General features: G+C 32.6%; 1 protein-coding gene across 1 annotated transcript in view; it reads right to left on the bottom strand.

Moving 5' to 3' along the window:
* The window catches only part of LOC145681035 (relaxin receptor 2-like), a 1,105,974-nt gene that overhangs the window by 463,002 nt on the left and 617,017 nt on the right, over positions 1-25,955 (bottom strand). The window contains exon 4 of the mRNA XM_081752357.1: positions 13,802-13,913. Coding sequence (XP_081608483.1) covers positions 13,802-13,913 — 112 coding nt within the window. The remainder of the gene's footprint in view (positions 1-13,801; positions 13,914-25,955) is intronic.

Raw genomic sequence — 25,955 nt, 5'->3', positions numbered from 1 at the left:
ATTAACAAGTCTTTTGTTTTTGAAATCAACCCATGTTATATTTGATGTAAAAACTTCACTTACATGATTGAGGTTTGTAGTCCTCCTTTTAGTATTACCAAAGATGTCCATATTTATTATATAACAATTCAAATTATTTAAACAGCAAGTAAAACAGTTATACGAGCTGTACCAAAATCAATCAAATCACCATTCTCATCTTTAATTGAAACTTTCAAATTATTAAATTTATTGTGATGTATTGGGAAAAATATCTTTTCATTAGGTTCATATATAATTGGTTCTCTAAACTCTGCATTTGTTCTAAATGTTGCAATTAAGTCTGTTTCGTTGTGTGTTGTATCATTGTATTTTAAAATCATACCTTCTGCTAAATCACAGTGAATATTTATAGTATCAAACGGATGAAACCTTGGCACCTTATCTCCAACATGTTCTGTGTTTCTAACCAAGTTTTTATCACTAAAACCTAATACAGTGTTAATGGTGTCTAAGGTTATATTACACGGTTCGCTAAATATTTTAAATCTATTTTTCTCTCTGTCCTCAGTAAATTTAATATTTTTCAAAGTATCACCAGTGTATGGAAGATTTGATTTAATATATTCTTCTAACTCTTTTAAATTATATTGACCAGGTTGAACTATAAGTTGTTTTGCAATATTAGAATAGCCAGGAAAGTTACAAATCGTTAATTTGTTATTCTTTTCTGTAATGTTTGGAGTTAACTATGTTGTGTAAAATCCTGCAACAGCTACTTCTAAATCGTTTTCAAATGGGTAATGCAATGACATGTTTAATACAGATGAATAACCATTTAAATTAAATACTTTCATTTATTATATAATAAATAACTAATATGGATAATTGGGATATTAAAGTAAGGTTAACAGAAGAAACAGCGAAGAGAAAGAGGAATGGTGAGTTGATACCTGATGATATAAGATGTTTAATAGTTGGGCCTAGTGGATGTGGTAAAACAACGTTAATGATTGATAATTTTTTGTTAGCACCTAAATGGTTAAAATATGCAAATGTTTATATCTATTCTAATAGTTTAAATCAACCTAAATACCAACACTTAATACAACTTTTTCGAGATATAGAACGTAATATTAAAGATACAGTAGCAATAATAAAAGGAAACAATGAAGAGATTATTCCATTAGATGAATGTGAGGACTATTCTGTGGTAGTATTTGATGATTTCATATTAGAAGAACAAAACCACGTTAGAGAATATTTTACTCGAGGTCGTCATAAGGGTTTGAACTGTTTCTATCTTGGGCAAACATATTCTAAAGTACCAAAACAATTAATTAGGGACAACTTAAACTTTCTTTGTATATTTAGACAGGACAATGTAAATTTAAAACATATATATGATGAATTTGTTGCATCTGATATGTCGTTTGAAAAATTACAATTATTATGTAGCAAGTGTTGGAGTGAAGAACATGGTTTCTTAACAATAGATATAACTAGGAAGGTGAATAATGGTAAATATAAAAATAAAATTAAAGAATTTCTAAAAGTGTAAACTAAACGTATATGAATGCAGGTGAACGTATATGTTATGTTATGTTATGTTATGTTATGTTATGTTTTTATTTTTTCTTTATATAATAAATGGATGTTAATAAAGCTAAGAAATATATTAAGTTAAAAGAAGAACTTATTAAAAGATTTAAGGAAATTAAACAAAGTAATCGAAGTAAGTATGAAAAAATTTAAAGAACAAGATCAGCCTGTTATTGATGCAATTAAAGATTTAGGGCAAGATATATCAAAAGTAGCAGAAGAAAATAAAAATCTAATTCAAGAGTTAGTTCCAGTTGTACATAAAAGTGCGAGAGTGGATTCAAGCTTATTAGAAACACCACCTATGTATGATAGTCCTATAAATGAAAGTGATACGCCTATAACAGAAGAAATAAAACACATGAAAAAACAAATTAAATATAAAGTAGAAGGAATAGAATCTTTAGCAACAACTCATTTTGTTAATATTGCCTCAAGATATTATGCAACTAGAGATGATAAAAGTTTTGGAATACAGCCATATGATGAAGATGGGAAATTTATACATATGATAGGAAATGCAGAAGTTAAAATTCATGGTGATGATTTAGTTATTAATAATCGACATTATACAGGAACAGAAGGTTTATGGGAATTATTGACAAAACATAATCCAACAAATTATAATGATGATGATCTAGAAAAATATAAACAAATAGTAATTGATTCTAGTGTTGCATTTCATAATAATGATCCAAGTACAAGAAAACAAAAATCTAGTAAAGGTAAAAAATATAAAGAAATTATCAAACCTATTTGGGATGAATATATAAAACCAACTACACCTTCAAAAAAAACACCAAAATCTGGAGAAGGAATAAAGGTATATAACGAATTATCAAAAGAATACATATGGATGGATGATGTGAGAAAACTGATTGATCGCTTGATTGTTATTGATGGGGAAGAAAAATCTGGAAATGATAACTTTTATAATGAGAAAGTAGACATAGTGGATATGATTAATTCTAAACTTGCACAATTTATACCTAATGATCCAAAAGGTATAGGTTATTTGATAAAGATATTGAATACGCTGCCACCAAAATTTTGGAATAGTGAAAAGTATGGAAAAGGATTAGTAAATGATTTGATTAATAAACTTCCATTTGAGTTGCATATTCCAGGATTTCAATATTGTGGTCCGGGTACAAAACTTCAAGAAAGATTAGAAAGAGGTGATGAAGGTATTAATAAATTAGATGAGGCTTGTAAAGAACATGATATATACTATAGGGATAATAAAGATACAGAATCAAGACATATTTCAGATAAGGAATTAGAAAATAAAGCTTGGGAAAGAGTTTTTGCTAAAGATGCTAATTTAATAACTGAAAAACTACCTGCTCTTGGAACTGCTTTAGTGATGAATACAAAAGTAAGATTTGGTTTAGATCTATAAGTTACAAATGTAAGATTAGGTTTATAAGTATTTTTTAGATTTAGGTTTATATGTACTTTTTATGGAAATTTTTCATAAAAAGCTTTTAATTATATAATAAATATGCAGTTAAAAGGTTTTACATTTACGATTCCTAATCAGGAACTTAAACAATTAAATATAGATCACATTTTAACTAACAAACAACTCAAACAAAAGGAAGCAAAACTAAGTAAAGGACAATGTATGTCTCTATCTCTTTCTATACCACAACTTAAGAAAATAAACAAAGAAATGAAGGCAAATGATAATAAAGTTCATTATGGTGGTTTTATATTTACTATTCCAACGATTTTAGCTTTAATAGGTGCTCTAGGTTCTGTTGCTGGAGGTGCGGCTGCTATTGCTAAGACTGTAGATGATGCAAAAAAGAATAAAATGGAATTAGAGGAACAAAAGCGACATAACTTAGCAATGGAAGAAAAACAAGGTGGTAAGCTTTCAAAAAACGTAAACTCCAAAACAGTAAAGAAAAAGAAGAAATTAAACCTTTAAGTAATTTAAATCTAATACAACTTGTTAAAAAACTTAAGATAAGAAACTTTAGAGGTGTATTTATGAGTGATGAATTGCCTAAACAACCAAGGAAGAATGAGTGTGGTATTGTTAATTTTGATACGTCTAAAAATATAGGAACGCATTGGATTTGTTATTGGAAAAAAGTAAATAGAAAGTATGTGTTTGATTCATTTGGAGGTAATCCACCAAAAACACTCGTAAAATATCTTGGTCATAATATAGAGTACAATAGCAGCCGTATACAACATTTTAACGAGGTAATTTGTGGACATTTATGCATTACAGTGTTAAAAATGTTTACAGATGGGTATAGTTTTTCAGAAATTATTAGTCAGGTGAATAGGAATAAGGATATTTGGAGAAGTTATATTTAAGTTTTTATTGGTTTAATTCATAAAACGATTACAAATATTTTTTTATAATAAATATGGATAAGATAGAATCATATGAATTACAATCCTTTAAACCTAATCAAAAAACAATCGAGAATTTAAATAAGCCAAACAGGTCTATTGAATTTGATATTGACGTGGGTGATGGCTTTATACATCCTTATTATGCTGATATTTATGTAACTTTTGAAATTAGAGGTAGAGATGCTGATGGAGAATATACTACTGGTCAAAATATTAGACTTATTAATAATTTCTTCCCACATTTGTTTTCTCAAATTCAAATTAGTAAGCATGGACAGATATTAGATATTATAGATTATCCTGGTTTAACTTCAACAGCTGTAAACACATGTACGATTTCAAAACCAGAGGCAAATCACTATGATGAATGTGGATGGGAAGGAATTACGTGGGCAAGAACAGATGAAGAAATAGTGTTTTTGCTAAGACTTTTGCCAGGATTTTGTTCAGATTTTAAAGATATTATGTGGAAGGGAGGATTGAAATATACATTTAAAAGAAGTGGTTCTGATGATAATGCATTTGCTATTTGGAAAACAAAAAAGCAGGATGGAACATATGAGAATGATCAACCACATCCAGGTAAAATTAAGATTACAAATATGGAGTTAAGAATGCCTATTGTTAATTATGAACCTAACTATGCCACCTTGTTAAGATCTAATATGTTAAAAGAAGGTAAGATTCCTATTTCATTCAACACGTATCAATGTTTACAGAAATCAGTTAGTGGTAAATATTTAGAATTCGATTTAACCACACAATTTAACTCAAGTGAATTTGATATGCCTAATTTTGTAATTGCCTTTTTCCAAACTGATAGAAATGATAATCAAGAAAGAGATTCAAGCTATTTTGATCATTGTAAAGTTCAGAATATCCATTTTCGTAGTTCTAGAAATGAATCTTTCCCATTAGAATCTTTAAACTTAGATTTTGCAAAACATAAGTATTTGAAAGTTTATGAAATGTATACGGTATATAAGCGAGCTACAATTCGAAATACTGAGATGTTTTATTATCCTAAAGAATTTTTAGAAAATAGGCCGATGTTCGTAATTAACACAAGCAAGCATAAATCAGTAACTGTAAGTGATAGAACTAATTTGAAACTGACTGTTAATTTTGAAAGAGATGTACCAGATAAAACAATTTGCTATGTTGTTATGATTGGTAAGAAAAATTTAGAGTATGATGTTGAGAAAGAAAAAATAATTGAGAAGATATAAACCAATTATATGTTTATTAGATTTGTTTAGTTTGTGTTTTTATGATAATATCATAAAAACTTATTTAATAAAATGACTATTCCAGATAACATTCCACGTGAGAATTTAATTGTGTTAATTGAAGATACTATATTAAATCTTGAGAAGTTATTAATGAAAAACAAAAGGAAGTTTAAGAGAATAAAATGTGTTTATACTACTCTTATTACGTTATCAATTCTATTATCAGCTTCTACAGGGTTCATCAATGTATTTATTCCTGTTACAGTGTATTCAATTATTACAACTGCATTTGCTTCGGCTTGTGCTGTTATCACTGGTCTATCAACACGGTTTAATATAGCTTCAAAGAAAGAATATTATAAAAATATAGTGAATCGTATTCGGCTGTTTAAAGATGAGCTTAATGTAATTAAGCTCATGAATGGTGAATTAACAGATGAAAATGTAAGAGATATTGTTAACAGAATCAATGACATACTTAACGAAATTCGAGGCTATTAGAAACTGATTTTTAAAAAGTTTTAATATAATAAATACGATGGTGAGTCATATTGAACTTTTAAATAAACTTGGAAGTCTTGAACAAAAACAGGTTATTGGATTAAGAGAATTAGAATTAAATACAGAATATAAGATTGTGAAAATGGAAAAGATTAAAACTAAGTTTGGAAAGAGCATTTTAGTTGAATGTGAGGAGTTTAAGGTATTTCTTCCACCTAGATTTACAAAACACTTAACAGATAAAATGATTGATGAGATCGTTAAAGATGGAATAAAAATCAAATATACTGGTTTAAAAGATAATTATCCAACTGTTGAGTTCTGTATGTAAATTTCAAATGATGATCGGTTTTGTGAATCCAAAAAATGATCAAAAATATGTTGTCAGAAGTAAAAAATGGAGTGAATAGAATGGATCCTCAAAAGAAATTTATACTTACTAATAACTTTAATGTAATTGTGAAAAATGTGCAAACCGAAGTTCAAGTTGTTTTTGATATTAACGGTTGTCTATTCAGCTTGAATTATGATCAGTGGACAGAGTTTAAGAAGTCATTGTTTCCTATTGAGAACGAGGTTAGCAGAAGATTCCATTATCAATATCCGAACTTGTAACAATCAATATACTAATTTGTAACTATTATGTAATTATGTAGAATTTAGTTAACTTTTATGGTAATATCATAAAAGTGTTTTTTAATTTTATTTTACTAGATTTAGTGATTTTTTGTAACTAGATTTAGTGATTTTTTGTTTTTGTAACTAGATTTAATGATTTTTTTGGTTTTGTAACTAGATTTAGTGACTTTTTTGTAACTAGATTTAGTAATTGAATGCATTAGAAGTTATTATGAGTAAGATAGAAGTTATTTGAGATGTGATAGAAGTTATTTGGGGGATAAAAAGTGTTAAAAATTATTAGGGGGTAGATTAGAAGATATTTGGAAGCAGGGGTGTGCTATGTTATTGAGGGGTGGGGGTGAAAGTGCGCTAGAACATACATTTATCCCCTACTCACATATCTCCTGTCTCCTCAATACTTTTTTTTCATCTACGTAAAACGTCTACAATTTTGTATTACACTATAGTATTTAAACTATCTTTCTAATGATATATTTATACCTACAATTTACTAATATACAGTATTTACTCGTGATTTGCTACTTTTTTTAAAGTCCGCTAGGGATGTACACGAAATGAGACATGTCTCAGTGTCGTACCGCATCGTAAACGAGATGAGATTGGAAACGTTCATGATTGAATTCAAGACATATAATTTCAGACTGAGGAACATATCGATAGCTCAAACTATTCTACTAAATGGTATTTCCTAAGTGCTAAACAATTAAGTAAATAAAGTTTAGGATTAATATTTTGAAAAATGTGGAAAAGTGGGAGCGTAATTGATGAGCACCCCAAACATCAAGCTTCTACGAAGGCATACAAAATGTGTTGGCCTCAAAGTGGAGAAGCCCAGGAGAAAGTAGAAAAATATTGTCAAGTCTCTTTGTTGTTCTTATATTACCCAACTGTAGGTTGCTTTCCTCCAATAGCACGGGACAAGCTACTAGGAGAAGTAATGTTTCCTCTTCAAAAAAAAAAGGCACTACGTCAAGTTATTACGTATTTTAAATTACGTATTAAATGAAAATATACAATACCGCACTTGTTGTACAGTGTTGTAAACTAAGAACGATATAGTATCACAAACATCGGAAAAACCAACAAATTTTGGAGGGTTCTACATCAGTGATAACTCAAGGGATACGGATGTCGTAATGTATATACATTCAAAGTTTCTTAATGTCGAATACTGTGATCATCATATGACATATTTCGAACCAGCGGAAACAAAGTTACAATGAATAAAAATTTAGGTTCTTTCAAAGAGATCATAATGTCGTTTACAGCAATTTGAAATTTCAAACCTTTCGGGAGATATGAAAAAATTATGAAATTCCATATACATTGCTTAAAATGGCGTACTTATGGGAAATTTTTAAAACAATTTTCAATTCACTTTGCTTCTGAAAGATTGCAATAATACTTTTCGGTAGGTATAATTACAACAAACGCTTGAAATACATTAAGCAGTGTTGCCAACTTTAATAGTTTTTACTATAGCTCTATAACGGTTTGAGATATTAAATTGCTGCAAACGTCATTGTGATCTTTGCATTTATTGAAAACTATCCATACAATTGGAGGAAGTACTTACCAAATCAGTTTTTCAAATAAAGGCTTTCGAAAAATGTCAAATTTTTAATCCCATTTAACTTTGTATGCATTTATTATATCATCGCTGTAGTATTTGACACTACAGTACTTTGGAAGTGCATTACACTGTCTATGTCACTATTGTGAATACTGCTGTGTGGGTAATCAAAATATGGATATCTGTGATACTGTAGCGTCCTTAGTTTGCAATACTGAATAATAAATATAGCATTGTAAGTTTTCTTTTAACATGTAGATTTGAAATATGTAATAACCTGACGTAGTGCTATTTGAAAAATACAACTGTATGTTACCGCTGAGTATGTCAAACGTCTCTCTGCCGATATTTAAATGGTACAACATTTCACTGATTTTTGTCTATTAGTTTAAAAGACTGTTTTTGTCTATTAGTTAGAAGTTACAAGATTATGAAGATAAATTATGTACTCGGTATGTATCTACCCGAGATACCAGAATTCCGAGATTCCCAAGTCCTGTTCTAGTTTTGAGATTCCGAGATTTCGGAGTTCGAAATTTCAAGATTCCGAAGCGTCGAGCTAAAGATTCCACATTCTGAAATTCCGTAATTCCGAGATTCAGAAATTTCATAATTTCGAGTTTTAGTAATCCCGAAATCTCAGAATTCCGATTTTAAAATCGGTTTCCAATTCCGATTCCGGAATGAAGATTTTCATTCAGGAGTATTCCGGAGGCTGGTATACCCTGATGTAGGTACTCCCATTTCCTCTCACCTATTCACTCCTCCATTCCATTTATTATCGGCATCACAGTCTCTTTTAGTCTCGCAGCATAATCTAAAGTTAAAATAAATAAGTGAATAAATAAACAAAGCATTAGTCGGAAGTCTAATGGAATTATCTCAGAATATCATCGTGACTTCGTCAAGACATATTAATAGTAACAAATCTCAATGTTATTAACAATTTCTTTACGAATACGCTAGATGAAGTAAGTCAAGTACATTTTTACACTGATTTTGAGAAAGCATTCGATATAATAAATCAGAAAGTAGTAATATGCAAATCCTCTTAATTAAAAATCGCTACACAATTAACCAATATTTCTGAGTTGTATTAAAAGAACCAAGATAGTTTATTGTGTCTAAAGGAAACAAATCGGTTGAATATTATCTGGAGTTCCACAAGAGTCAAACTTGAGTTGATTATTATTTACAATCTTTTTTAAAGTATTTTTTGAATGAACAAAACAAAGTCTCATGAATTACTGCACATTGATTGCGCTAAAAATAATAATAATAAGTGTACTTTATCAGTAAATGATTGTAATGACCTTCAACGAAATGTGAAGGCAGCCATTAATTGTATGAAAATAATATAGTAGATGTAAGTGTTAGTAAATAAAAAAGTATGAATATTACTAAGCTTAAGATCAATGTCAATACACAATAAAATTTATATCATTCGCAATTAATATAAACGATTTATGTCTAATATAGATTTTAAAAATATATTTGATACTACATTCACAAAATAATAAATTAAACAAATATGAATGTTCGGTTCATTATCAGAATTACTGTCAGTTCTCTTAAAATTTATATGAAGTATATGTTCGCTATGAACCTGAAAATTCAACCCAGATACAAAAACCAAATTCCCTAAAAGCAAAAAAAAAAAATTCTAATTTGTAATGTATCATACCCAGGAATTAAAAACGAAAAAGACTAAGAATTTGAAATTGTTATTCATTTCACATTAATTTTGAATCAATAGCTTTTAAGCAAAGAGAAATATTACAAAAAATGTTATTCTTATCGTAATTGTACGACATACTAAATACTACAATGTTATTAGCTTTTAACAGAAAGGAAATTCCAAGGATAATATAGCAAGCGATCGATCTCATTCAGATGAACAAAATGATATACGTAAGTGTAAAATTTCATGCATAGTTTTCGAGAAAATGGAAAAAGTTTGAGAGTTATTGTAAGTTTATTATCATTAACCATACAATTATAACATTGTCATCTTCCTAGTATGTGAATGAAAAAGTTAATGAGTGTATATTTTGGTGTCAGTTTCATCTCAATAAGTGGCAGGATTCTTGTACAATATCAATTTATATTTTTACAAATTATTTGTAAGTTCTGTTTACAGTATTGTCCAAAGATAAGACAGATGTATCAGTCGATGGAACACGTTGAGCTGAACAAAATTCCATGTTTCTGAGTAAAATCTCGTGTCACTCTCTCTAAATTCGAGAAAATCAAAGGAACAAATCTTTGTGGTGCTTATAGTATGTATTTCGTTGCTATAATTGGCAGCTGTTTTATTTCATTAGAAGAAATTGTCATTTATATACTTATAATGCGCCGTTATTGTACAGCTATCCTGCATCGCAATACATAAAATTTTAGAACTGCGGTGATGGAGTGTTTGGTCCGCATCTTGTTGTATTAAGATTAAAGTTAAAAGAAACTTTTTGGAATCGAATTTAGTAAATAAATAATTTGATTGAATATATGGTTTACAGTTTGTAAAAAAAAAAAAATGGAGAAGTTTGTTTTTGATCCATACTATAGATCAGAAATATGAATCTGAAAACATGTAGGTAAAACCTCGTATCAAAATGTTTAATTCTAAAATCCAACTGTATCGGTATTTGTATTTATAATTGTACCAGCATATATTACCCGCTTTGCTGGGTTGAAATAAATAATTTAAATGCACATTGATATTGCTAATTTTCGATCATTTTAATGTATGTCAGCCCTCCTCATCCGCAAGAACTATAGATTCAACAGTCATATCGGTCAGTTTTGACTAACATTATATATATAATTCCCCCTCCCCATATTGCGGGCGATGGCATCGGAAGTGTCATCGTTCATCTCAGCGACTCCAAAAAATATGGATTCAGCACTAATAACGGTCATTTTCTTTCATGTTTAAATATCTCTTCCTCCCTCTTCCCCAAATTGCGAGTTTGAATTTGAATTTAAACGGAATCGAAAGTACCACTGTTCATCTAAGGGACCCAGAAAACTATAAATTCGACACTGATAATGGCCATTTTTATATCTCTCTTTCTCCCTCTCCCCCAAGTGGAGGAGCTGATTTTGTATTTAAACTGGATCGTTAATGTCACTGTTCATCTGAATGATCCAGAAAACTATGAATTAGATACTAATATTGGTCATTTTCGATCATTGTTATATATAGGTCCCCCTCTCCCCCAGCTCCGTGCTGCGGCACACGGCATCAGAATCGTCACTGTTAATCTGAGTTCCTCCTAAAACTATGGATTCGTTCTTTTTAGTCATTTTCGATCATTTTTAAATGTTCATCCCCTCTCCTACATTGTACCCTCCACCTCCCATACTATCAGACCCGAACTTGGATTGAAACAGCATCAGAAGTATCACTGTTTCTCTCATCGACCCCAAAAATTATGAATTCAACACTAATATTGGTCATTTTTCGTCATTTTTAAAATTCATCTCCCCTCCCCTACGTTGCATCGTCAAAGTGAATAGCCTAAAGTAATCCCTGCCCTAAACCACGTATGTTGAAAGTTTGATTAAGATCGGTCGGGTGGTTGAAGAGTGATAAAAGTCAGAAAGACAATCACTTTTGTTTTTATTCTTTTTTACATATATATCTCCCCGTCCCCACCCCTCCCCTAGGTTGCATCGTAAAAGTGAAATAACGAAAACATCCCAGGCCCGAATCTTATCTATGATTAAAGTTTGATCAAGATAGGTTTGGTAGCTCAAGAATTATTGTTTCATTTATTTTTATAGATTTATCTCCTCCCCTCCCCCTCCCCTAAGTTCTACAGTTAAAGTGATATGATAAAAACCACTCCAGGCCCGAACATGATCCATATTGAAAATCTTATTAAGATCGGTGAAGTGGTTAAAGCGTGATAAAGTCACAAAGACAGTGACTTTTATTTTTATTCTTTATATATATATATATATATATATATATATATATATATATCCCCCTCTCCCTCCCCTAGGTTGTACCGTGAAAGTGAAATGATGAAAACATCCCAGGCCCGAACCTTATTTATGTTGAAAGTTTGATCAAGATAGGTCTGGTGGATCAAGAGTTATTAAGTTTCATTTATTTTTATAGATTTATCCCCTCCCCTCCCCCTCCCCTAAGTTCTACAGTTAAAGTGATATGATAAAAACCACCTCAAGTCCGAACTTCATCTATATTGTTTTTTTTTTTTTTTAAGATCGTTGGGTGGTTTAAGCGTGATGAAGTCCCAAAGATAGTCACTTTTATTTTTACTTTTTTGACATATATCTCCCCCTCCCCATTATTGCACTGTAAAAGTGAAATGAAGAAAGCATCCCAGGCCCGAACCTTATCTATGTTGAAAGTTTGATCCAGATCGGTCGGGTGGTTCACGAGTTATTAAATTTATTTATTTTTATAGATTTATCCCCTCCCCTCCCCCTACCCTAAGATCTACTGTCAAAATGAAATGATAAAAAAACTTCTCAGGTTTGAACTTCATATATGTTGAAAATATGATTGAGATCGATCGGGGGGTTCAAGAGTTAATTCACATAGTCACTTTTATTTTTATATTTATTGATTTTTGTATATTTCCGCCTCCACCTCTTTCCCGACGTTGCTCCGTCAAAGTCAAATGATAAAAATCATCCCAGTCTCAAACCTCACCTACATTGAAAATTTGATCAAGCTCGGTCGTCTGGTTCAAGAGTTATTAAGTTTTACTGATTTTTTCTGTGTCTCTCTCCTCCCCCTCCTCTAAGTTCTACCATCAAAGTAAATAGCTAAAAGGACTCCCAGGACAAGCCGGCATCTACGTTGAAAATTTGATCGAGATCCGTCAGGCGGTTCAAAAGATTAAGAGTCACAAACATAGTCACTTTCAATTTTATAATATAGACTTGAAATTATATGAAATCCAAAATTATCGAGAAAACTATTTAAAATTCTGTTTCGATGATAGATCTGTAATGTGCATATGGATTAAGTAATTTAGATCATGTCGAGTTGTAGCAATTATGTTAATATTCTTTGCCTACCATATGCAGTTTAGGAAGATAGTGGGCAACAATGAGTAACGATTTGATTATGACTAAATCAAATGTTTAATTCTAGCTTTGGAAGCAGCCTCGACGGAATTTAATATTAATAATATGATGGAATATGAATGATTTGAATGTAATAAATGCATCCTGGGATTAATGATTTATGATGAATATATGAAGATAATAATAATACGTAAGGAATATGTTCGACTGTAATATATAATTTAGAAAAGACTGTTAAAACGTTTTGAAAGGAACACGATTGAAAGTCATATAAATAATCATAGGTTGCTTTTCATGCATCTGTACTGCATAATCGGATGGATATCACATGCGATTTCACGCGCAGTTGGACTACCTAGTGGTTATTTTCTGTACTATGTTAGGAATGGTTTAATTTTGTACTTTACTGTGGGATTTTCTCTTCAGCGCACCGAACTTCCACTCTTTTACAATGGTGAAACACGTTCCAGTGGAAGTAGATTTAGTACAACTGTACCTATGTATACGTAGCAAAATATTGTTCTTTGTTTCTCTTTTAAAACGACAGGATATTATTTTACTCACGTACTAGTTGTAAACGTACCGAGTAGAAAAACATACTATAAAAATTATGATTTATACCATTCTGCAGAGAAAAGTTAGTACGTATGCTATTTCTATTTTGTGAGTAATTACTCATCAATATAGAACATTAATTGATCTGGCCATGTGTCTCAAAGACTCAAAGATAAAGATCTATAGTAAAACTCTGTTCTTTTTGCACTTACAAACCACAATAATTTTACAATAAATATCCAATATTTACTAAATATCAAACTGTGTGTGTACTTACAATCTTGTGATCGTAGGTGTAATATCACGCGGCACTTCTGTAAACCCACGAAAATTGCAGTAAAGGTACGTGAAGAATCGGCATTCGCATCCTTTAGGGAACTCCGTTATATCTAGGAAAGAAAACAATTTCTTTAAAATAATGTTAAACTTAAGGATATTGCATTATATCATACATTATATCAGCAAATCTTAATTGCTAACCTTTTTAACGACACAGAGAGAGAACAAAAGCAATTACGACTTGATTTGTAATTAATATTAGCTTTAGAATTTTCTAACGGGGTCTGTAACATTTTAAGATATTGCGCCTCTTTCAATTTATTCGTTTTGATGTTTAAAAGTAAAAACAGTAAAAATGGGTGTGTTAATTATACACACTAACCCGAGATGTGTTGAATTTAAAAAAATGAAAATGAAATGAAATTTTTAAGTTTTACGTCCCACGGTTATGCCAGTTAGGCTAAAGGAGACGGTGAAGATGAGAGATGAATGAAATGGTGGAATAAAGAAACTGGGAAGAAACGGGAGAACCCCGAGAAACCCCACGCACACTGTGTTTGTTCACCACAAAGTTCACTTGGCGGGAGCAGGGTGTGTTGAATTTAAGCGCATGCCTGCTATTGTAACTCCAGCGCACTTTGGAAGTGTTAAAATCAATCATCTGACAAGCTGAGAAGTCATTTAATAACACACCATTGGAGAAGTCATTTCAGTATATGTAGTTGCTAAACAACTACTTTTACTAAAACATTTTCTTTCTTATTAAACGGACATGACTCATGTCGGATAATAAACTGTCCCATAAATTATACGAATAAAATATAATCAGCGACGAAGAGAATATTTAAACAATAGATGCCAACACTTTTACTCATATAAATGTAAGAAAATGAATAGGCGCACAAATGATTTTCGTGTAAAATTACCGAAAATATATTGTTCGATATTTGTTGTAAATGTCAAATATTTCCCTAAAGCTTTGCTTATAGCTAAAATTTAAAACTACCATAATTTTTTAATGTCAATTGCTAAGGTATGTATGATAACTCTCCAAGGTAATGGTTTACCAAACATAGTTAGGGTCACGAAGTCTGGAGCCTCAGGTGGGCAAGTCATGTAGCCAGAATGGAAGGAAGTAGGAACGCTTTCAAAGTTTTAAGTGGAAATGCAGTCGGAAAACGACTATTACGAAAACTTAGACGCAGATGGGATTAGAGGCCGTCCACATATTACGTAACGCTATTTTTGACCAATTTTTACCCCTCCCTCCCCATTGTCCCACTTCGCAACGCAAGGCCGAATCCCTCCCTACTTTCTTACGTAACACTTTTTTATTTTTTTTTCGCCAATTTTGCTTATTTTGGGGATATTTTTAATGGTAAAACTTTTTATTACAAAATGTTTGTATTCTGAATATATTTATAGTTTTTCTTTGCCAACAAATCTAAGTATTAGGAAGTTGTAATAGCGTAATGTAGTACCGTACCATACGGTTAGTTTTAATTCTTAGAATTAATCACTTTTAATTCTTCGAAATTGCATCTGTCCTTTTCTAAGGAAATCGCACCCATCCTTTTAGGATACTGATGAGTGGCAAGGAAGAAATACTGGCGGAAGTTGCACGTGAAACAGGATCTAAAGAACTGATGTCGACTTTTTTCTGGGATCGAGGATGCTTCGTGTATTTGAAGTTCACCAGTGCCGACGATACAAAGGAATTCTCTTCCTCGTCGACCACAGATTCGAAGTGGCTGCACACGTGAAGAAGCAGAAATACCTGCTTGTGGACAAGCTTTCGAGCATCGTCTTTGAATTTTGGATTTCAGTTTACCCCTTTTCCAATTCATTTTGTCCTAAATCACTGCCAGAAGGCAAATAAGCTCGATTTTTTTAGAAATATTCAAATCCAAAAATTAAATATTCAGTACGAGACGAATATCCAACAATTAGGTTTTTTATATCTTATCTTGCTCTGCAAATCGTGGATCGTTCCATTGCGGAAAATATTATTTCACGAAAAAGAGTTTCTTCTGTTTCTCCCGCGAAATCTCTTAGAAGAATAGAGCAGGCAAGGATTCAAATCGTAAGTTTTAAATAATATTCTCAGAAATAGCAATACGAGTAGGAGCTCCAAGTGGTGGTTACGATCACTAACAACTAACTCCAAAAAATGTGTGCCTTAAATTAATGCTGTAAAAGCCACAAGATGGAATTGTATGGTTTGTTTGCCACTAGTCATGCTGGTGTCTAATAGTGTCTTCGAATCCCTCTGCAAGATTCAATTTATATAGGATATATGTTCGCAATTTCCCAAAACAATAAAAATATTTATTTACTTATTTATAAAAAGAAAAGAACTAAATACAATTACTTGTTTAAAAGATTGCATATAAACTTGAGAATAAAAATTAAAATTATAGCTAAAAACCATGCGTTATTAAAGAAGACGTAAACCCCGTTCTCCCCTTTGTCACACTTTGTAACGCAAGGTCGTACCTAAGCTCCCTCGTGGCTAAGCGGTTAGCGTACGCGCCTTTGGCGTGGAAGACCCGGGTTCGATTCCCGGCGGGAGCTCATGTGGTTCGGATTCCACGTTAATCAGTAGGTCCACGTCTCATATAGCCTCGCTGCTGAATGGGACGCTAAACTAAAATCAACTCAACTCAACGCAAGGTCGTACCCTCTTCCGCTTTGCCGCGTCACGTAATATGTGGACGACCCCTTACAACATTAAGATGGATCTCGTAGAAATACGTAGGAATATAAAGTAGAAACTGGATTCAGTTCGCTGACAGAAGTCAATGGAGAGCTTTTGTGAACTCTGCATTGAACCTCCGGGTTCCATAGGACAGACTTAAATAGTCCAAGGTAATGTGCATGCTAAAATTCACAGTATTGCTTTGTCTATCTTATACGCATTATTTTAATGTGTTGTGATACCTTTGCTAAGCCATCGTTCCTACCACATGAAAGATTTGACTGACTACTAATGAATAATGCAGTTATCCTTGGTGTTGAAAAATAAAAATAAAAACATATTAAAGTCGTGCTCGTGCTGAGACCACTGGCCTGTGCTAAAACTGAGTTGTGTTAATACATTGCATTTTTCTGTGTAGCTTTTTGGCAAAATTGTCCACCTTTCAGATATTTCAATAATAATATAAAAATTTTAATATTTAAGATAGTAGCAAAAAATATTTTTAAAAGAAAGAAGAATTGGAAGTTCGTTTCAATTCAGTGGTGATCAGTTCCATAGAGTAAATCATGTAATAATTTATCCGATACCATTTGTCAGTATGCTTAAGTTTCAAGTATAAATTCCCTTTAAAATACGAGAAGCTACCCAAAATTTCAGAGAACTTCCTCACAGACATCAGAAAATTTATTTTAAAGACTGATTTTCATCGTCACATTTAAAGTTCTCGTCTCGAGTTTGCATGTCAAGCTACATCAGCTGCACTTTAGACTTCCAAAATATGCTATGCATAAGTGTTGGAAGGGATACGGACAAAATCTCGCGGCCGAAACATCGCCGCCTAAAATCTCGCCGGCCAAAACCTCGCCGCCCAAAACCTCGCGGGACAAAATCTCGCCGCCCAAAACCTCGAGTGGCCAAACCCTCGCCGTCCAAAACCTCGCAGGACAAAATCTCGCCGGGCCAAAACCTCGCGGGACAAAATCTCGCCGGGCCAAAACCTCGCGTTGCCAAAACCTCGCCTGCAGCTTAATAAAAATTCAGTGTAGTATAACAATATCTGCTGCATTTCTTATAAGTAAAAAAGAAAAAAGGAAGAAAGAAATTGGTGTGGTGAGAATAGGGGCGCCGAATTCAACTTCGCCCCGGGCGCCGAAATCTCTAGCTACGGCTCTGCACTCCCCTTTCCTTTTGTTGTGCCGACAAAGTGATATTATAAAATACATCCTAGGCTCGAACATCATCTATCTTGAAAATTTGATTGAGATCGGTACGATGGCTCAAGAGATATAATGTAACAAACATAGTCATTTAATTTATATATATATATATATATATATATATATATATATATATATATATATATATATATATATATATATATATATATATATATATTTCCAAAGCATGCATTAGATTTTTTCTTGTCATTATTTTAATGTACTTATGTGTTATTACTAAATATATACATATAGTAATATATAGAACATTCTACATTGAAGAAATCGTCGTGAAGAGGTTTTATCCTGACGACATTTCTTCCCAGGCGACACTACGTCTCGCTTAATTTAGACCAGGTGAGATTCTGTGTCGTGAGATCATTACAACGAGGTTTTGGTCAGGCGAGATTTTGGGGCGCGATGTTTTGGGCGGCGAGGTTTCGGCCCGGCGAGATTTTGGGCCGCGAGGTTTTGGGAGGCGAGGTTTTGGCCCCGCGAGATTTTGGCCCGCGACGTTTTGGGCGGCGAGGTTTTGGCCACGCGAGATTTCGTCCCGCGAGGTTTTGGGCGGCGAGGTTTTGGCCACGCGAGGTTTCGGCCCGGCGAGATTTTGAGCCACGAGGTTTTGGGAGGCGAGGTTTTGGTCCGCGAGGTTGTCGCCGCGAGGTTTTGTACCTAAACCGTGTTGGAAGTCTTATAGAACGGCTTTGTCTGTTCATCGAAGTAACAATGGTAGGAAAATCGAGATTTAATTTTATTTTTTTATTTATTTGTTTATTTATATTTGCAATCGATTCAGCAAACAAGAATAAGCTCCATCTCTTCTGTTACTCTTCTCTTCAAACCGGAAGTGGTTCAACATAACAATTTCCGGTTTCAATGTTTATTACCGCAGAACGAAAACGTTAACAGATAAATTAGAAGAGGTTTGTTTGCAAACAATTCAACGTCTCAAGACAACATGTCATGGCTACTTACAATACTCCATCAAAATGAGAAATGGCTCATATTTACGATTAATTCCGGTTTCAATATTGATTTTCATAAAGCAAAAAACGGTGAGAGAGATCTAAATGCGTGTTTTTTCAATTAGTTCAGTTTCCCAAGGATAGGTTGAATCTTTTCCGTTACCCCTCTATTTAAAACAGAAGTTGTTAAAATTAACCATTTCCGATTTCAACATTTATTGTCAAATAAGAGAAACGATAATAGATTGCGACAAATACTCTTCTCCAATCGAAACAGCGGGTCAAGAGTATATATATCATTACCACCAGCAATCCTCTATCAAAACCTAAAGTGGTTGAGTTTACTAGCACTTTTCATTCAGTAGATTTTCGTAGAGCAAAAACTTTAAGAGATGTCGAGAAGCGGCTTTTTATAATCGATTCAGAATTCCAAGAATAAGTTTTTCTCTCTTCCCCGAAAACTATTGAAACTGGAAGTGTTTCAAATTAATGATTTTTGCTTTCAACCTTTATTGCCATACAACAAAAACAGTAAGGGATAGCGAGAAATAGTTTCTTGCTATGAATTCAGCGTCCAAGAAACAGTTTCTTTAATCTTATTACTTTATTCCAAGTAGTTCTAGATGTACTACTTCAAGTTCAAGTATTGAGTTCACATAGTTCAGAAGACTACCATAGTTTCACACTGTGAAAAGAAACGCACTTATTTCATCGTTGGAAGCACTGCCGGAAATCTGCCAGCTGTAGCATATTTAAGACCTGTTGCAATTGTATTCGGAAACCTTCGACGGGGTTAATAAACAGCCTTTTCAATTCAGAAGCTTAGTTTCAAAGAGAAACATTTCCAGCTCCTGTTTTATGCTAAATTGACCTTTAACGGTTTTTAAATCTGTGGAATGCACTCTGTCGGAATATGCGATAAGGTTTATGCAAACGGGATGGTAGAAATTACAATATAAAGAACATATTGACCTCCTTTATTCACTTTTGCTGTAAAATTAGCAATTGTGTAACTTCTTAAAGTATTTCAATGCAACCATTTAACTTAAAGTCCTACGATCATACCTTTCAAGCTCGTATCCTTGCTCTACTGAATTACTGGCTCAGGCTAGTAACAACATTCGGTGAATGGGCTAGAACCTGCCTCCAGGCAAAATACGCATACGTCAATTTTACCTTATCGCTGTGCAGTAAAATAAAATTATAACGAAATTTTGGGGGCTTACGAAACTAATTTGTTATACAATATTTTGTTATACTAAAATAGGTCACTTCCCAAGAACTAATCTGTGTTACTCTATATCTATTGCAGTTGTGTTTTAGTTTCATTACTTATGACTAAATACTGTTACAAATTCAATAAATCTGAACAAGACACTTCTTTATAATGTTCCGCGAGCAATTTGTTTAATTTATTGTTCATTTTATTTGACTGAGTTTGTGGATCAGTTAACGAGTAAGTCAATTTCATCGAATATTCTTGTTGATTCTTGCAAGGGTTATAAGTCTACTACAATTGCTTAACTACCTAGTATCGGTTATGAATATAAATGTAGAAATACATATGGGAAACTGCAAATATGTAACTGGGGAGATAGAAATATGTATCTTCTTCGTTTAGATACACACATCGAACGATCGAAGCTATGTTAAAAGACAGAATATACAAAGCGTATTCAGTCCTTACAAACCTTGATATATTTGTTCATTGAACGAAATGTAAGATTGAATTTATCCTTTATTTGAAGATTTGGTCTAATAATATTTAGTGAACGTGAATATTCTTTCTTAAGTTGCGTTTAGCAGTATAATCATGACACACTAATCACTAAGACTTCAAGCCTAGTAGTCAATTCTGATGTCAAATTATTTTCTATACTATACAATTGAATCTTGTTGTTCAGTATTTATGAATAAGGTCTATATAATACATATCTATAATATACATGTCTGACTTCTTATTGATGAGTTTAGCCGACGAAAACTTTTCTTTAAACACATTTTCATACACTGAAGTTGACAGTAATCAGCCGATATTAAGTGAAAAACATGGTATCATGACATTTGAAACTTGATCGACAGTAGTAGAAAATGGATCGATCTGGGCCAACCTAGCTCAGCGTTAGCCAACTCACAAGCCCCTGGGAAAATGACCAGCGTGCACCGTGAGCCCACGGTCTTTTACGACCTCCATTTTAGGGGTGAATTTGTTCCCTTTTATGACCACTTTTAAGGGGGTGTATTCGTTCTCTTTTACGAGCACATTTTAGGGGGTGATCTCGTTCCCTTTTATGAGCACCTTTTCAACCCCTATGAACAAACAGCAGAACATCAGACTACGTAACATAACGAACATACAGAAGAGCAAATTGAACTCGTTCTCTTTTATGAGCACATTTTAAGGGGTGACCTCGTTCTCTTTTACGACCTCCATTTTAGAGGGTGTACTCGTTCCCTTTTATGAGCACTTTTTCAACCCTTATTTTAACATAGGAGATAACACATAAGATTACGAACACATAGAAGAGAAGATAACACATAACACTACGTAACACACAGCAGAACAGATAACACATAAGAGTACGTAACATAACAAGGATGTATTCATTCTCTTTTATGAACATATTTTTCAACCCCTATTTTAACATAGGAGATAACACATAAGATTACGAACACATAGAAGAGAAGATAACACATAACACTACGTAACACAGCACAACAGATAATACATAAGAGTACGTAACATAACAAGAGTGTATTCATTCCCTTTTATGAGCATATTTTTCAACCCCTATTTTAACATAGGAGATAACACATAAGATTACGAACACATAGAAGAGAAGATAACACATAACACTATTTTAACATAGCAGATAACATATAAGATTACGAACACATAACATAGCAAGGGTGTACTCGTTCCCTTTTATGAGCATATTTTCCAACCCCTATTCTGAACATAGCAGATAACACAGAAGAGCAGATAACACATAGCACTATTTTAACATAGTTGGTAACATAAGATTACGAACACATATAAGAGCACAAGACTACATAACATAGCAGGCCTCCATTTTAGGGGTGAACTCGTTCTCTTTTATGAGCATATTTTTCAACCCCTATTTTAACATAACAGAAATGACATAAGAATACGTAACTCATTCCAACCCTTATTTTAACATAACGAGCAAAGATTACAATCGAACACCCACGGTCTACAGATAATCATTTTAGAGGGTGTATTCATTCATTCTCTTTGATGACCATTTTTTCCACCCCTAATGAAATTACATAGGAGAGCAGATAATACATAAGATTCGTTCTCTTTTACGACCTCCATTTTAGAGGGTGAACTCGTTCCCTTTTATGATTACTTTTTCAACCCCTATTTGACCATTTTAACATAGCAGAAATGACATAAGCATGTCCTCAAACTACTGACCATCGTGAACAAAGGTCAAACTCGAAAACGAAACAACATATCGAGGTGCTGTTTCCACATTTAGCAATTGGTCATCAAAAAAGTACTGACCATCAAGGTCAAAGGTCAAAACTCGAAAACGGAGCCACATACTCAGGTGCTGTTTCCACATTGAGTAATAGGTCATCAGGTACCACAAGTTCCAAAATAGTGGCCATCGAGGTCAAAGGTCAAAATACTTAAAACCCAATAACTCGAAAACGAAGCAACGTATTGAGGTGCTGTTTCCAAATCTAGTAATAGGTCATCAACTAGTGCAAGTTCCAAAATAGTGGTCATCGAGGTCAAAGGTCAAAATACTTAAAACCCAATAACTCGAAAACGAAGCAACATATTGAGGTGCTGTTTCCAAATCTAGTAATAGGTCATCAACTAGTGCAAGTTCCAAAATAGTGACCATCGAGGTCAAAGGTCAAAATACATAAAACCTAATAACTCAGAAACGGATCCACATATTGAGGTGCTGTTTCCAAATCTAGTAACTGGTCATCAACTACTAAAAGTTTCAAAATAATGATCATCGAGGTCAAAGGTGAACATACTTAAAACCTAATAACACGAAAACTGAGCCACATATTGAGATGCTGTTTTCAAATCTAGTAACTGGTCATCATCTACTACAAGTTCCGAAAATAATGACCATCGAGGTCAAAGGTCAAAGTACTTAAAACCTAATTACTCGGAAATGGATCCACGTATTGAGGTGCTGTTTCCAAATCTGGTAATTGGTCATCAGGTACTACAAGTTTCAAAATAATGATCATCGAGGTCAAAGGTCAACATACTTAAAACCTAATAACACGAAAACTGAGCCACATATTGAGATGCTGTTTCCACATTTAGTATCGACCACCAACTACTACAAGTTCCAAAATAATGATCATCGAGGTCAAAGGTCAACATACTTAAAAACTAATGACTCGAAAACTGAGCCAAATGTTGAGGTGGTGTTTCCACATTTAGTAATAGTTCATCAATCACTGCAAGTTCCAAAATAATGACCATCGAGAGCTTGTAAACGGAGCAACGGATAAATTTTGTACAAAGCAGAAAAAGTGAAGGAGGAATAAATTTTAGTGGCCTATTGAATTTTGTACCAACGAGAAATGTCATTTTTTCTAGACCATGTTCTAATACTTAAACAAACGAAGGGGTGAATTTGAGTGACCTATTCAATTTTGCACCAACGAGAAATAATTGCGTATTTGAAACAAACAATCGGATAAATTTAACCGGCTCAGAAGTTCAATACTATTTTGTACTCTTGAGTGAGCGGCTCAGCAAAAGGCGAAGAAGGACTATTTTATATAATTTTACTACTCAAATAAACAATGGAGTATTTAGTTTTGTACCATTTTGGAGTATTCAAATAAACAAAGTAATGCATTTGAGTGAGCTATTTAATTTGAAAAACCGAAGTTGAGTATTTTATACCATTTTGTATTATTTCAACAAACAAAGGAATAAGCAAAAAAGGATCATTTATATCATTTTAAACTAGTCTAATAAACGAAGGCATAAATATGAGTGAGCTATTTAATTTTGTAGCTGAGTATTTTAACGAAAGAACAAAATTGTACTAACCAGAAAAAACCGAAGAAGACCCATTTTAACTAACTGAGAATTTCTGTACCTTTTTGTACTATTTAAACAAACGATGGGATAAATTTGAGTGACCTGTTTTTCGTACTAACCAGAAAAATCGAAGAAGGTACCTTTGTACTAGCCCAATGAACGAAAGAGCAAATTTGGGTGTTCTACTTTTTTTATACCAAACAAAGAAGAACCATTTTGTACTACTCAAATAAACGAAAGAAAAAGCAAAAAAGACCTTTTTAACTAGCGCAGAATTTATGTAAGAATAATTTCGATGTTCTACTTTTTATACGAACGAGAAAAAATGAACTAGCTGAATATACGAAAGAATAAATTTAAGTGATCTATTCCATTTTGTACCAAGGAGAAATGCCATTTTTATCTAGCTTAGAATTTCTAGTGCATGTTGTATTATTTTAAACAAAACGAAGGGCTAAATTTGAGAAAGCGAACATGAACCATTTTACTCAAATTTGGATGGAGTATTTAGCTTTGTATGAACCAGAAAAAAAAGTAAAGAAGAACCGTTTTAACTAACTCAGATCTTTATACCATTTTGTACTATTTTTTGTACCAATCAGAAGAAAATCAAAGAAGGGTCATTTTAACTAGCCAAGCAAAAAAAAAGGAAAGAATAACACTTTGAACTAACCAGAAAAGGAGAAGAAGGATCAGCATTCTATACTTTTCGTGCCATTTATTAGGGTGTCCTATTTCATTTTTTACCAACAAGAACCATTTTTAACTGACTTAGAATTTTATACCTTTTTGAAAAATTTGTATCAAATCGAAAAAAGCAAGGAAATATTTGTGTTTTTGGTCTACCCAATTTCTTGGCCATGTTGTACTATTTAAACAAACAAAGGAATAAATTTGTGTGACCTATTCACTTTTATAGCAAGCAGAAAAAGGAAAGAATAAATTTGAGTGGCTTAAGCAAAGAAGGTCAATAGTAACTAACGTACTAACCAGAAAAATCGAAGAAGGTCCAATTTAGCTAACTCAGAATTTTATACCATTTTGTACTAATCAAATAAACGAAGGAATAAATTTTTGTGACCTATTCAGTTTTGAAAACAAGCAGGAAAAGAAAAGAATTAACATTTTGTACTAATCAAATAAACCAAGGAATAAATTTAGATTGCCTATTTAGTTTTGTACCAACCACGAAAAAAAGCAAAGAAGTTCCATTTTAACTAGCTCAATATTTCTGTACCATATTAACTAACTCAAAGAAACGAAAGAATAAATTTTGAGTGGCTTAAGCAAAGAAGGTCAATTTGTACCTTTTGTGCTATTAAAACTGAGTGACCTATTCAATTTTCTACCAAGTAGAAAAAATTTTGTTTGCAATTAAAAAAAAACGGAGAAGGTCTATTTTATGTACATTTTGTACTACTCAAATAAACAAAGAAATACCATATTCTGCTACTCAAACAAACGACGGAATAAGCTCAGAATTTCTATACCTTTTTGTGTTATTCAAATAAACGAAGGAATAAATTTGTGTGACCTATTCACTTTTATGCCAACCATGAAGGTCCATTATACCATTTTGTAATACTCTATTTCATTTTTGTAACAATCAGAAGAAAACAGCTCAGAATTTTATACCTTTGTGGTGTTACATTTTGTATATTTAATGTCATCCAGAGAACAATTTAAATTGACTCTCCTTGACAATTCAGTTGCCAGAGTCCAATGTTTGTAATATTACAGTACTACAAATTGATCCAGTTAACAGTTCAAGTTGTTCTATTCTTACGCAATCAAATGCATATGCTACAGTGGGCTCAGTGTTCATTTACAGGATTAAATAATTTGTAAACCATCTCCATCTTTCTCTAAAAACATTTCTACTAATTTGTTGATATAATAATCACACTCTGTAATGTATTCATATACCAGATTAAATTTTTTCTCCAAAGTATAAGTGTTCTTAATATTACAACTTTTAAAATGCTTCTCTATATAAAGTTTATAGATTTTTTCTCTCATTTCACGTTTAATTAAGATCGTCCACACCTTTTGCAATAATTCGTAATCATACTGCAGCAAACAGTTGTGATCTTTTTCATTCTCATTATGTTTAGAACATGCTTCACATAATAATACTGAATTTGGTGTATACTCATTAAATAATTGTATAACACATGTATCACTAATAGTTTCACTAGTACAGTCGCACTCAT

Source organism: Thermobia domestica, chromosome 3 (assembly GCF_964235325.1).
Source record: "Thermobia domestica chromosome 3, izTheDome1.hap1.1, whole genome shotgun sequence".
NCBI lineage: Eukaryota > Metazoa > Arthropoda > Insecta > Zygentoma > Lepismatidae > Thermobia > Thermobia domestica.
This window is presented reverse-complemented; position numbering and strand designations above follow the sequence as displayed.